Genomic DNA, 13,710 nt, shown 5'->3' on the forward strand with positions numbered 1-13,710 from the left:
CCAATGAAGCCCAGATACATTTTTTAGGCTTACAATCCACACAAAAATTGCATAATAGAACTGAACCTGATATTAATTGTCTCACCTTTGTGTTGTAGCTCCAATATTCTTAAAATGTATTACTATTCACAACCACAAGTTCACAACCCCCTTATTTATTACTTTTTCCTCCATATCACACATAAAAAACCCATTATGTCTTAAGGAGAGGAAGCAGATATAGCAACGGAAGTCACCGCTAATCCAGGGTGTTAATTTATAAGACAGAAAGCAAGAGCACTATGTCACCTTTATGCTATGAGGACACACACACGCGCATGCACGCGCAACCGCACACGCACACACTGTATGGAGCGATGATTGACAGCTCAGTTATCAGCAAGTTTACACAGGCACAAAGCAGACCACAGCAGTGCATCAGAGCAACACACACACACACACACACACACACACAAAAAACACCGCTCACTGTCCACAGACACACACCAGGGCTCAACAATGCCCCCTATCAGCCTCTGTTGGTCAGTATGAGAACTGCGCCGAAACAGCAGGGCTCAGTGCAGACGGACAGTCGTTCCACCTCTATCCCGGCGTTTGACTGTGCAGAATGGGGCAGGAGCCAGCGGTCTAGACCTGCTGTGTGGAGGTGAGTCCCGAGGGACAATCCAGCATCTCCCGTTTCTTCTCGTTTTGTTTTGAATTCAAAATGCGCCTTATCGCTCATTTCCTCCTCCCGCCGCTCTCTTTTCTTGGACAGTCCACAGTAAAACCACAGTGGGCACTAGTAGACACTCCACCAGCAACACGAAACATTTCACTTGTTCTTTATTTCTGCACTACAAACAAATCCCTCTAAACCTTCAAATGTACTTCTTTCTACATGTTTTGTTGTGGTGCAATAAACCAGGACCAATCCCTTTTTGTAGCAATGTTGCAACCATACTGTGACATTAGAATATATAGTATACGTGGATGATAAGTACCAGTTCTAACATTCCAATCCTTTAAGGCGATGACTATATAAGCACCTTTCTCAACTTTCAGGGCGCAACACTGTCACGGACTATTTAAACAACTTGGTACCTTCATAGAACGATTGGCGTTGACTGTTTTGCCGATTTGTTTGAATCACTGACAGCAGGTGAAGCCGGGTCAATGCCTGTATCTTTTTATACACATACAGAGACAAAACAGTCACTGCCGGGCTCCTCTGAACTTTGACCTCTGCCGGTTCGGTTTAATAACCCAGCTCATGTGGGAATTGAACAATGGGCTCTGAGCAACTGTTGCGTTTATTGTCAGCCGGTAGTTGTGTTTGTGTGGCTGTAAAAGCAGGTCAGGCTGCCTTGTTTGCTCAGGTTAGCCTAACACCCGGGAACAGAGCACTCACACAGTAGGAGCAAATGGAAGTCTTATCACTGCTGATGATAGGTACCATAACGCTGTAACTTCTATAACACACATACAGTAAGGAGGACATATCTACGGCCAAAGCTGCAGCTGCTCTGGCCAGGGAGGACAGAGCCACAGAGCTCGGCACCAGAGGGATTTCATCAATGCAAGTTATATAAAATATTATGGTTAGATCTATGCACAAATGTTGTACATTTTATTTATATGAAATTAAAAGAAGAAAGCGGTTCTTGGGTTTCTTCATGTGGTGCAGGGAAATCTGTAGTTTCAGACTTTATTAATTGTTATTTGAGATCATTTCATTTATGCTTTAGTAATATATTCGAGTTAGATGTATTTTCTGGTTTAGACGGGGTTTCCACACAGTTTAGGTCGATTTTAGACCCTTTTTATACCTGGTTTAGTCCTGATTTGATCTTGATTGAGGCCAAGTGGATGGTCAAATATTTCATGAGGCGGTACTGGTGACACTGATATAGACAGAAGCACATCGAAGGCCCTTTACACTCCAAATGTACTATTCATATAAAAAATGTACAGCAGTCTCAATCAGGCAATATCAGACAATTTGTTGTGTTTTTAACTCTTTTTGCTAATAAAAGAATAATAACTGAGATTAAAAGATACAAAAAACACAACAGAAGTTGGCTGACGCAATACTGAATTATCCATACTGTAAATACTGTATAAAATATGGCAATAACACCGAGGTCATTGAATGTGTTGTAACTTCCTCAATGATTTATAAAGCACATGTTTCTACATGGAACTCGATCAGTCAAAGATAAGACATTTGATGTGTGCAAATATTTCAGGGCACGGCAGTAACTTTGAGGTTCAAGATAAGATAAGATGAACTTTATAGATCATGTGACGATAAAAATCACTTGTTAAAAGTAGCTAGTAAAAGGGAAGGGATAAAGTGCAAAAGGCACGTTTGCAAAGTCTACAGGTAGTATTGCTTCTCGATTTTAAGACAGAACAGAGTCAATATTCCTTAATAATCAACTGTCCATGAAGAAGGTGGGACTCCGACAGAAGCCAAGTCCCTACTATAAGAGTGTGTTGTGTTCAGGGGCTTACTAACAGCCCAGGTTACAGATGGCACACGAGGACAACCTCCATCATCGTAATTACCGCCAAAGCAAACACAAGGCTATACTCCAGACTGGCTAATGTTTTCTCTGCTCCCTCATCTCCCCGGGGGCAAAGGTCAAACCACTTACAACGACACCGCGTCTCAGAAGCATAACTCACACATAGCGCGGTCCCCTGGGTAAACAGCAGGAAGGGGTAATAAGTCATTTACACACACCGAGCACAAACGCAGCTTCCTTTGTAAACCTGACAACTTCCCCCTTGTTCTCGAGCTTAACACGACACACGCCGCCCGCACCGCCGCCGGCACCGTACAGTAAACACACCGTCACCCTGATAATGAAGAAAGGCCTCCACGAGCCCACCGCTGCCAAGTGAAAGGCTTTTGAATGCCTCTTCAATGGCAACATGAAGGGATCGCTAGACTGGCACCAAAACCTAAATGAACTGATATGCGTATGACGGGCAAGAAAGGAACGGCAAGAGGAAAACAGAGCGGAGGAGTCGGATTTGTGACACATTTTTCCAGGTGCTCTGTACAACTTGCAAAAACTACAATCGCAAAAAAAAAATCCGTGCATATTTGCAAACGTTTCACCAAACAGAGGAATGAGGAAAGATACTGAATGTTTGACCATAACTTTAGTCAACTTGGGCATTACTAATAATTGAGCAAGGACAATATTTTCCCCCCAAATAATGTATTGCAACTTCAAATGTCATGTTTTTTTTAACTGCTTTTGAGGCCTTAATTTTGTAACATTTTATTCAATAACTTTTCATGTCCAGGAGAAACCCTGTATAATATAAGATAAATGCATCCCTATGAATCATTTCAACAACTGTATTAGTATTTTTTTCTTGGTGGGACAAGCTCTGTTTTCCCAGAGTGGTAGGGGGCACTGTTGCTTTTTCTTACATGTTGAATCCTAGAATTTTCCTTAAACACAGCAGGCAAGCGTTCATCTCATGTCATGAATGCACACCGACCAACTCTAGACTGCAGGTTTATGAAAAGTCTGCAGTCGTATGTCTCTCTTCTCACATACGAGGCGCGCTGATGTGAGCTCGATACCCAATCTTTCACCATCTGTTTCTCCTAATATCTGTCAGTTGAATCTCCCCAGTACGAGTCATCATGCTGACGTTGCTCTTTCCTTCTGCTCTGCTCTAATAGAAAACCAAGATTTGAAAAAGCAACGGAAAAAATCCAAGTGATAAGCATCGATGAACACTCAAATTTCCCCTACATGTCTGCCTTATCGGTTTCGGCATCTGCAATGAGTAATACGTGGTATTAATTTTAATTAAAATTTATCAATGACAATGCTTGTTAGGGAGGAGAGAGCCCAGAGTGGAGGGAGGGGCCGAAGAGAGAGTGTGAGAGGGAGAATAGAAATGCATTCACACCTATCATCTAATTATACAACAACATTAATCCCATTAGGCCTGGAACTGATTGCCAGGGTGCGGCCCCACGCTGCTGTTGTTATTGCTGTGCAGCCTGGGCCCCTGCCTGCTCCGGCCTGATAACAACTCCAATCAGACCTGTGATCAGGATCTGCGCCGGAGATCGGGCCCCGCGGCTTATCCCAAGTTCACATCGAGCTAAAAGCAGAACAAAGAGAGCACAGCAGCACACACAGAGCCAGCACACAGGAGAGAGGGGGAGAGAAAGAGCACGCACCTCACACAAACAATGAATTCATCCCTCAATAGTGTGACCATAAAACTGTCACGTGACCTGGGCCTTGTCTGATACTGATAAAGAGCGCCTACGAAATGAAACACACCGCACGGGTGAACTCAGACCACTGCCATAGCATAAACGGTTCAAGTACGGAAAACTTGGTGCTACCATTTGGCTATAATCACTCTCCTGTTGCTGAATACTGCTTTACTGTTAAGCTAGCTACTTATACTGTTGTACTGCAATATTGTGCTGCCTGTACTACATGTGGGACTGTTTACATTTACCATTAAAGGTAGATAGAGGATATGGCGCCAACGTCCAAATAGACTGAACCAAGTTGTAAAAAAAATCATCTGGAAAAAGCGATGCTATATTCCTGAATAAAAAAGCCCTACAGTGTGTGCGCTATAAGTTTGAGCCATATAATTTACTGTGTGATAAAGCAGGCTGGAAAGCTGCAGGACGAGAGTCTGAAGAGGTCAATGGGACTTCCTTGTCTGGCCTCTGCAGGCGTCCTGGTTAGCTTTGAGCCGTGGGAGGCAGCTCATTATTCACGCTGACCTCTGAGCTGCACTTCTGAAGTCATAGGACCAACACACACACACACACACGAACACACACAGACACACACTCCCACACTCACATATATAGAGGCCTTATCAGCAGTGTGCATCTGCAGCCTGCTTATCTCGCTCCCATCAGCAGGCCTCACTATCGGCCCACATCTCTCTGTGAGGGGTGGGGCTCCTCCTTCAGCTGCCATTAAAACACATCACACACTGCACACTGCTAAGCCTGCTGTTTACCAAAAACTTCCATTTATTTCCACACAGAAACGGCTGACACTTGTGCTTAAACATGGCACGAACGGCATACACAGTTACAGCAAATGAGTAAATTAAAGGTAAAAAAAGAAAAGAAAAATGAAACTAGTGTAGTCTTGTCATTGACTCTAAATAACTCTGTTTGTACAGTGTCTCAATCTGATAATCACCTAAAAAAAAAAAAAAATCATATGACATATTTAATTCTGCGATCAAGTGCCTCGCCTTACTTTAAGAGAACAAACACACAGTGGCTGAGAAGGTACTCCTGGCTGAGGGCAAGTCATCTCAGGGCATGTAAAACATTATTAAACCCCGGATAGGTAATCGAGATGCTTGTTTTTGGTCTCCAACCGCTGTAATTGTAATCATCTGTCAGTCACAAACCCCTAACAACAACACAGTGTAATTAAAGTGCCCTCCACGCTTCATCTCTTGCTCCATCTAGCCCCCCCGCCCCCCCCCCATCTCTCCATATCAGCTTTTAGCGATCGCCGCCTCGTTTTATCAAGTCTCCGATCTCAACCGCCAAAATATAAGCCCAGGATCCAGCCTCGTGGGCCGCCTGCTGCTATCTCCCCCATCAAGGAGAGTGCTCTTATCGGGCTGGGAGATCTCCAACGGCTGGAAAGATGACGCACAAAGACACACAGACAAATATCTATGTGCTGCACAAATACGCTTTCTGCTCCTCCACTCCAGGCCACCATAAAACTCTGGACTTCAGACATTGTTGCAGAAGGGGCTTGTCCACTATAGCTGCTGTTGTAGTTGAAGAAGTGAATTCAGGTCAAACCCGTAAGTTTAGTTGAAACTTTTAATGTCCCTTATATAGAACTGGCCCAGGGCAATAGCACAACAAAAGCCCTGTCTCCAAGTTTGATATTGCGTATTAGCTTCACTCCTTTGTGTCAAAACATTCACTTATGATCGTTGTAATGCTTTGGATTCACATTTACTCAGTGAAATTATGATGCCACACAATTTAAGTTGATGCCATCATGTAAATTGATAATCCATTGTATCATTGAAACATGACGGCCTTCAGTGCTGCGGTGGTGGAGGTGGATCTACACACCCCCAACTCCTTATCACGCAGCGCTCTCCTTTCTATCAAAATGTCTGCCAAATCACAAGAGAGTCACAGGGCCGGTAGTCTGGCCCAGTCTACAGTGAGTCCTGGTGCAGGGGTAGATGTGGAGGTGGACCAAAAAGGGCAGATAAAGGCGCCATGACACCCCCGAGACCCCCGCACGGTCCGACACAGTGAGTTTATCAAGCCCAGGTCTGGATGTGCTGCTGCCTTGCACTGCACCTGACTGAGGGGACTTCACATCTGATAGGCCTCTCGGTGGAAATAGACAGGAGCGCACTGCACCACGACAACCAGAAATCTAAACGCTAACCTAGTTCTGACCTGCTGCCTTATCACAAACCTTTGATGATTTATAAGCATAGAGAGTGAATGGAAATCTGATTGTTTATTTTCTAAAAATGGATATACTTCTGGGGTTGAATGATGATCACAGTGACAAGGCAACGCTGCGCCTGTGTCAATTCAGCAACTTGTTAACTGGAGTCGTCACTTCACCCTTTGACAAAATGGTTTCGAGGTTAGTAGTTGCCACACCTCTGTAACTGTATCTCTTATTATTGTCAAGTCATCTCAATAATGAACACTCAGAATGAGAGGGTGTCAACGCGTGCTTGTGAAGGCTCTCGGTCGTACAGGAGTTTTCCATTGCAGTGGAGGGTTGTTCAGGCGTCATCTGTAAGTCCTAAACAACCCGACCAAGTACAGATGACAACTTGAGCAACCATTTTCCATGATCATAAGCCAATTGAGAGTTTACTGCAGAAGACATGCTTATGAATGGTCATGGTCATTGATTATCCATAATGACACATTTGGACTCGTCTCATCTGCACCTTCTATAAGCTTGTAGAATAGAATAGGAATATTATATCATTTATGAATGCGATGCTACCAAAGAAATAAAATAAACTCGAATAATGTTATTGATCGTTTTTTCTGAGGGAACATGTAGTTTAGCACAGCACCCTGCCCTGTAACTACCTGAGACCCGCATTCAGATCCACAGACACGAACAAACCAGGGAACAGAGTCGTTGCAATAAATGTTTCAGCGCTATAATCGAACACAACTCAGCCGCGATAAACCTTCACACGTTTTATAAACAGGAAGCGCCCGACACGGAGTCAGCCAAACGCCTCGGCGAGAACAGGGCCTTTCCAAAGCGCCCCATAAGATGCACTATTGAGTTAAAAGGACAGATGAAAAAAAAGATCCAATTGTGAGCGCCTATCAGCGGGAGTGATCGGCCCGGGCCTTATCTGACGCCCCATCTGTAGAAAAGAGAAGTGAAAAGCCACAGGAAACGGGACGCCGCGACGCTGCGCGCAAAACAAATAAAACGCATCCAATTTTAATCTTTATCAGCGCCTGCATCAGATCGCTGCCTATCTCTGTTCACATCGGCTTTTCAGTGAACACATGACGTTCCCACGTTAGAATTAAACAGGAAGCCACAGCCGAAGCTTCGCAGCCGATGGACACAGCACCTATAGCCCAAATGGGAAGCTTATTATGTGTAGTATTAGTGCAGCCTACTGTAGGGAGTCGTACATAGATGTGCTTGGATAGTGTGGGCAACAGAAAGACTAAAACAGGACAAAATAAAAGTTGCATTGCCATATAGATCCATCAGCCTGACCCGATTGTGTAGCCTATAGATAAATAAACACCGAAGACCAATTGCTCCAAGTAACTCCAACACCAGTTTGAACTCGTGAACTAAATATTATTCTATTAGTGACAGCGTGGAGCCTGGGAGCACGCGGATCTCTAGGAGCGCACAGACGCGCAGTAACTGTAAGTAAAGTGAGTCAAAAAAAACTTGTTGGATTCTTACGCTTTATCTGCCGGGGTTTGCTCTGCTTCCTGCGGGACATCGCGGCGACTGTAGCCTCTCCAAGAACCCGCTGCGGACGGGACAGCACAAGCAAGACAGCCCTTGCCCTTTCGGAGTCTGCTTCTTCTTCAGTACCGCCGTCTAGTGATGCGTCGTGGCGCTCGGACCAGCGAACAGAGCAAGCCGCATGACCTGCCGGGATTTTCCGCCACGAACCGGACTCTCTGTGTCCAAACCTGTGCCCGGCCTCGTCTTGTCTCTCAGCCAGTCCAGGTTCTCTCAACTTACTTTGCACCGCTCACTTCAGAGCACACAGACGTGCATTCGGACTGTTGCTGACGATTCTTTCTAGAACTCGCCTCTGACAAATGCTAGCACATCGGTCAACTAGCCCTGTCTTGGATCAGCAGTAACGCCATGAAACGATGAGCAATCCGAGAATCAGCCAAGTCGCTGTTTCTGTCAACTTTGCCGTGTCCGTCTCCAGCCCGCTCGTCTGCCTGCGCCGCGGATGAACCGGGAGCAGTCTCGATAGAGTTGAAGCGCTACACTGCCCTCTGATACTACACGGCAGCATGCGCGCTTTCACCACGCCCCTTACGCATGACGCAAGGCAGCGCACTTAACTCCCATTGGCCCGCAATGAACCTTGAAACAACTTGGCACGTAGGCTAATATAAGTCTGTGCTACAGAGACAACAAGTAGCTTCGTATTGGAGTAGATATTAAAAATACAATTAAAAAAAATATATAGAAAAAAAATATCCTATAATAGGCTAGAGTTTTAGTTATTCTAATGTTGAGAGTTGGGCAGGCAAAACTGTTCATCATTTCCTTGTCCGCATTTTAATGATGAGGATTATTAATTCTCTTCTGGGGATCAAACTAGGCACTGTCAGCTCTGGGCCGGTGCTTTCTGTAGCCCAATGGCGCTGACAGACTCATTGATGTCAATGTATTCTTTAAAATTGTCCGTTTTCTGCTTTAGAGTAGACCAGACTTTGTTAAACAAAAAAGTAAAACCTACAAAATGCAAATCGCACTCGCTCACAGCTGATTACCAAATTAGCATTTCATGAACACAGCCAAATGCTGCCATCTAGTGGTGTCAGTGACATCACTGCTTGTAGGGGTGTGACATCGTAACACCAGATTAGTATCCGGAAAATTCCGAATATCCAAATATTTTCCGACTAGAAATTGCTGACGTGAGCCCTTTGGCATTGGTTTACATAATGTTGCACTCCAACTCGGTTCTTCGATCATTTTACAAACAATTTAGCAAACTTATAAAAAGAATTAGGAACTGAATACCAGTATCAAGCTACAGCTTGTTTGTTCAGAAAATGTCCTCTTAGAGACTAATTTCAGCAGATTCCCGGACCTCACATGTCCATTGTAATGTGGAGGAACAGGAACACCATAAGAAAATGATGCTGAACAACATAATTGTGGTCATAATTTATAATAATTTTACCAGACCATCAAAGCAACCCAGGTTGAAATAGACCAAATCTCAGATAAGATGAATCTATAGATGATGTTCAAGTTTAGTCTTTACACATTGATCATCGGCACATACATTTTAAATCTTGTAAAATACCTTAAAATATAACAAAGATTTATTGTTAAGTCTCCTGCCTTTGGCTGTATTTTTCTGCGCCTTGTGCTTTTTTGTATTTTTTTTTACCTGTGGCACTTTAAGCTTTGTTTCAAATGTAAAGTGTGTTACAAATATATTTATTATTTGTAATAGTATTGTAGTTTACATAAGCATGACACAGAAATGTCACTGTCGTGTACAGAGTGGTCAGAGTTCACCTGACAGTGAAGAGTAAATCAATAGAACATGCTTATTTAGAGAGGGACGTCACATGCCAGTGGGTGGTCCCTTTGAAGAGTCGAAAGTACATGAGGGTATCTTACATACAGTCATATTCTCTGAAAGCTTACTGTTACTCCTATCTTCAGGTGGGACAAGATGAGAGCTGCACTGGTGCTGGTCTGTCTGCTGTCTGTGTGGAAACAAGCTCAAGGAGCACCAGGTAATTCATTACTTTATTAATAGAAAGAATATCCAAAATTACAGGGAACTAAACGGGGGTTTGACTAGATATGGAGCATTATGTATGTCCCAAAAATGTATTCTGTGCTGCCGCAAACGTATTATTATTTTTTTTGGCAACATACATACACACATACAAACAAACAAACAAACAATCCATCAGTCGCAATATCAGTTTAGACAGAAAGCTGAATTTATGTAAAGACTGTGGCTGAAACATTATACAAGGACTATGGTCTTTGTGTGACCATGCTGTTTGTTATCTGCAGCTGGGATCAATGACCCTGTGGTGTCCCTGAAGAATGGCCGAATTCGAGGAGAATTAGTGACAGTAAGAGGCACAGACAGGAAAGTGAAGCAGTTCCTGGGCATTCCTTTTGCTCAGCCACCGGTGGGACCCTTGCGCCTGGCTGCCCCACAGGACGCGTTACCCTGGGATGGAGAGAAGGACTGTACCAAGCAGCCATTCATGTAAGACGCATGCATACACTGCAGTCCTTACAATGACACTTATCCTTGTGTGTCTGTCCTCAGGTGCATCCAGGACCCACAGATAATGGTCAATGTCTCCAAGAGCATGTCCATGCAAATCACTCCCTCAGATATCTCTGAGGACTGCCTGTATCTCAATGTGTACACTCCAGAAAGTGCAGTGCAGAGTGACAAGCTGCCAGTATGTCCACATGTGGCACTCATGCATCATGCCTATTTAAAAAGATGAGATTTGATAGATTTTGCATGGAACTTAGCTGTGTAAACCTGTGTTTTTCAGGTGATGGTCTGGATCCATGGAGGGGGTCTCACTGTGGGGGCTGCATCACATTATGATGGCTCCTCATTGGCTGCTTATGAAAATGTGGTGATGGTCATTATCCAATACCGCCTTGGTATTCTTGGATTTCTCAGGTAGCACTTGTGCCATGGATGTGTTGTTAGACTTACAGATCCAGTTGTGTTGTGTTGTCATATCAAAGTCATTTTCTGACTAACTTACACAGTTTGTTGTAATCCCAAAGCACTGGAGATGAGCATGCAAAGGGAAACTGGGGCTTCCTGGATCAGCTCCTGGCTCTGCGCTGGGTGCAGGAAAACATTGAGGTGTTTGGTGGAGACCCCCAGAGTGTGACTATCGCTGGCGAGTCAGCCGGGGGCATCAGTGCTTCTATACTGGTATAAACAACATTGCAAAGTTTCCACAACATCTCATCACGTTGTTATCCATAGGATTATATGTGTTTGTGTTGAACAGTCTCTGTCTCCACTCGCTAAAGACCTGTTTCAGAAAGCCATTTTCCAAAGTGGAGTGGCAACACTGGGAAGCTACACCACACACCATCCTTTGACTAATGCTCAGGTACTGAAGCTTTATTTCCTACAATAACAACCACTTTGTTGGGAATGAAACATAAAAAAAAAATATTTTATTAGAAATCTGTCACAATTCTTAAGATAGACTTTCTACATAATCTATATTATGTGGAATACATTTTCACTCAATATGTACCAGATTATCGCCAACCTGACAGGATGTGCCCGGAGCACCACAGAAGAGATGGTGAGCTGTATCAAAACCATGACAAAAGAACAACTTGTGGATGCAGCCACAAAGGTGTGTGGTACCATTGCACATCACAATACTATTTACATCATCCATAACACCTCAGTTAGCCATGCACTGTAGCAAGTGTTGTATCAGGCCTCAGCCACACGACGGCACCATTTACCATTTGCTCATGCATCTTCACTTTGTTCTGTGTGCACAGACACAGATATACCTCGGAGCTGTAGTGGATGGTGTGTTTCTTACTGACTCTGCTGAGGAGCTCTTAAAGAGACAGGAAGTGTTAAAAATCCCTGTGATGTTGGGTATCACCAACCACGAGTTTGGATGGATCCTGCCTCAGGTAATCCATGCTGTGACAAGCATGTATGTACTCCACAAATCCAGTCTATATGATTAGTCATTGATGTGATCTCTGGCAGGCCTTTGGTCCACCTGGTTGGGAGCGGGGCATGAAAAGGGAGGCTGTGCTTGCTGTCATGAACATGTTCTCTCCTACTGGGGTGAGAATCCATGATTATGAAACAACTTTATCTTTATCTTTCTTTGTTTAGGCACTTGTTGCTGTATCACAAAGTAATAACAATGACAAATTCCTGTCTGTTGTAGGCCTCTTCTGCCAACAGCCTGATTGCAGAGGAGTACCTGGGAAATGCCCAGAGCCCAGAGGAAGTGCGAGACAGGTTTACTGAGGTCATTGGAGACCTGCTCATGACTCTGCCGGTGGTCGGAGTGGCTGGATATCTCTCAGGTTAGGATCTCTACAGTCATCAGGTGATGCAGACCAGTCATATTGTCTCTTTGTGTTAAGACCTGTCTGCTCCTTCAGACGCTGCTGTCCCTGTGTATTTGTATGAGTTTGCATATTGTGCTGAGCTTTTCAAGGACACCAGACCAAGCTTTGTCAAGGCTGATCATGCAGATGATGTGGGCTTTGTGTTTGGAGCATGTTTTTGGAATGGGAACATAAAAGTAATTGGTAAGGTTGCGTAATCATATTTTTCTTTAAAATCATATTTGTTGGAGGACAACTGGAAAGTAACAATGATGCTGCCTTGCTAAAGGTAACTATACTATAGAAGAGGAGGACTTGTGCAGAACTATGATGTCTTATTGGGCCAATTTTGCACGGACTGGGTGAGTTACCACACACTTTCCTCCAAATATGCACTTGGACATGATCCTCTAAAGCTTATAATGTCAAATGTTTTAAAAAATCATTGACTTTCAATGTTGCTGCCATGAATTAACAGTTGAGTACTATTTTGGTTGCCAAACAATGCCAAATTATATCATATTCAGATGTCTCCACGTTCACAGAGAAGGTTGATTTCGCTAAACAGAGGAAAGGCAATGGTCACTATTACTCACAAAGACATCAGCAGCAGCATCTCATGGTATTTATATGTATGTGTTGGTAGGTCTCCCAACGGGCCGGGTATCCCCAACTGGCCTCAGTATGACCGGCAGCAGCAAGCGTACATGGAGCTGGCTCTCACACAGACGGTCAAACACAAACTGAGGAACGACCGCGTGCATTTCATCACTACCACACTACCTCAGAAACTACAGGAGCTTGCAGCTGCAGTGGAGAAAACCAGTTAATGACAATTCAGTTTGAATTACCTCTGTTTTGTAACCTGAACGGATTGAAGAGTTTTGTTTATTTTATTTGTTCAGTCAATTAGGCTCATGTATAAATGAAAAGTGATGTAAAAAAAGAAAAAAAAAAGTAGTATAAAAGCATTGTGTAAAGCCAGATAAGTATTGATTTACACCATGCTTACATACAATGTGCAGTTTGTACTTTCATTCTGGATGCAAGACAGTCACTGTATTTATATCGCCAACAATTTATAAAGTGAAGACACTAATAAAGCTAAAGCTGTTTATAGCCTTACCAATTTTGAGCAAAATATTGCATAACAATCTTTTCACTATCGGGTCTGTACAGAAAGACGTGGTAAATAATGTTGTTTTTAATCTATCAATTATGTGCAGAAACTCTCATATAAATGAGACAATATGTTCCCGCATAGTAAAAGATGCGTTGATGTGAAAAATGGGGAATATTCTTGTGAATCTTGGGCAGTGCCATGCGGGGGTAGTGCGCATCTTTCTCC

General features: G+C 43.6%; 2 protein-coding genes across 2 annotated transcripts in view; one reads left to right on the top strand and one right to left on the bottom strand.

Annotated features, from left to right (window-relative positions):
- Window positions 1-8,510, bottom strand: part of zfpm1 (zinc finger protein, FOG family member 1) — a 74,531-nt gene extending 66,021 nt beyond the window's left edge. The window contains exon 1 of the mRNA XM_079567185.1: window positions 7,962-8,510. Coding sequence (XP_079423311.1) covers window positions 7,962-8,001 — 40 coding nt within the window. The 5' untranslated portion in view covers window positions 8,002-8,510. The remainder of the gene's footprint in view (window positions 1-7,961) is intronic.
- A 1,405-nt stretch (window positions 8,511-9,915) lies between these two features.
- On the top strand, window positions 9,916-13,229 carry ces3 (carboxylesterase 3). The gene is made up of 13 exons (XM_079567618.1): window positions 9,916-10,006; window positions 10,296-10,497; window positions 10,561-10,699; window positions 10,799-10,932; window positions 11,043-11,196; window positions 11,276-11,380; window positions 11,534-11,635; window positions 11,790-11,930; window positions 12,010-12,090; window positions 12,197-12,338; window positions 12,417-12,566; window positions 12,652-12,724; window positions 13,009-13,229. The coding sequence occupies exons 1-13, from the start codon at window positions 9,943-9,945 to the stop codon at window positions 13,190-13,192; spliced, it is 1,671 nt and encodes a 556-aa protein (XP_079423744.1). The 5' UTR covers window positions 9,916-9,942; the 3' UTR covers window positions 13,193-13,229.
- The last annotated feature ends 481 nt before the right edge of the window (window positions 13,230-13,710 follow it).

The sequence above is a fragment of the Gobius niger genome (genome assembly GCF_951799975.1).
Source record: "Gobius niger genome assembly, chromosome: 12".
Classification (NCBI taxonomy): domain Eukaryota; kingdom Metazoa; phylum Chordata; class Actinopteri; order Gobiiformes; family Gobiidae; genus Gobius; species Gobius niger.

Coding starts and splice junctions, on each gene's coding strand:
- ces3 (XM_079567618.1), top strand. CDS start 9,943: ATGAGAGCTGCACTGGTGCTGGTCTGTCTGCTGTCTGTGTGGAAACAA. Junction 10,498..10,560: donor TGTACCAAGCAGCCATTCAT/GTAAGACGCATG, acceptor GTCTGTCCTCAG/GTGCATCCAGGACCCACAGA. Junction 11,931..12,009: donor TTGGATGGATCCTGCCTCAG/GTAATCCATGCT, acceptor GATCTCTGGCAG/GCCTTTGGTCCACCTGGTTG.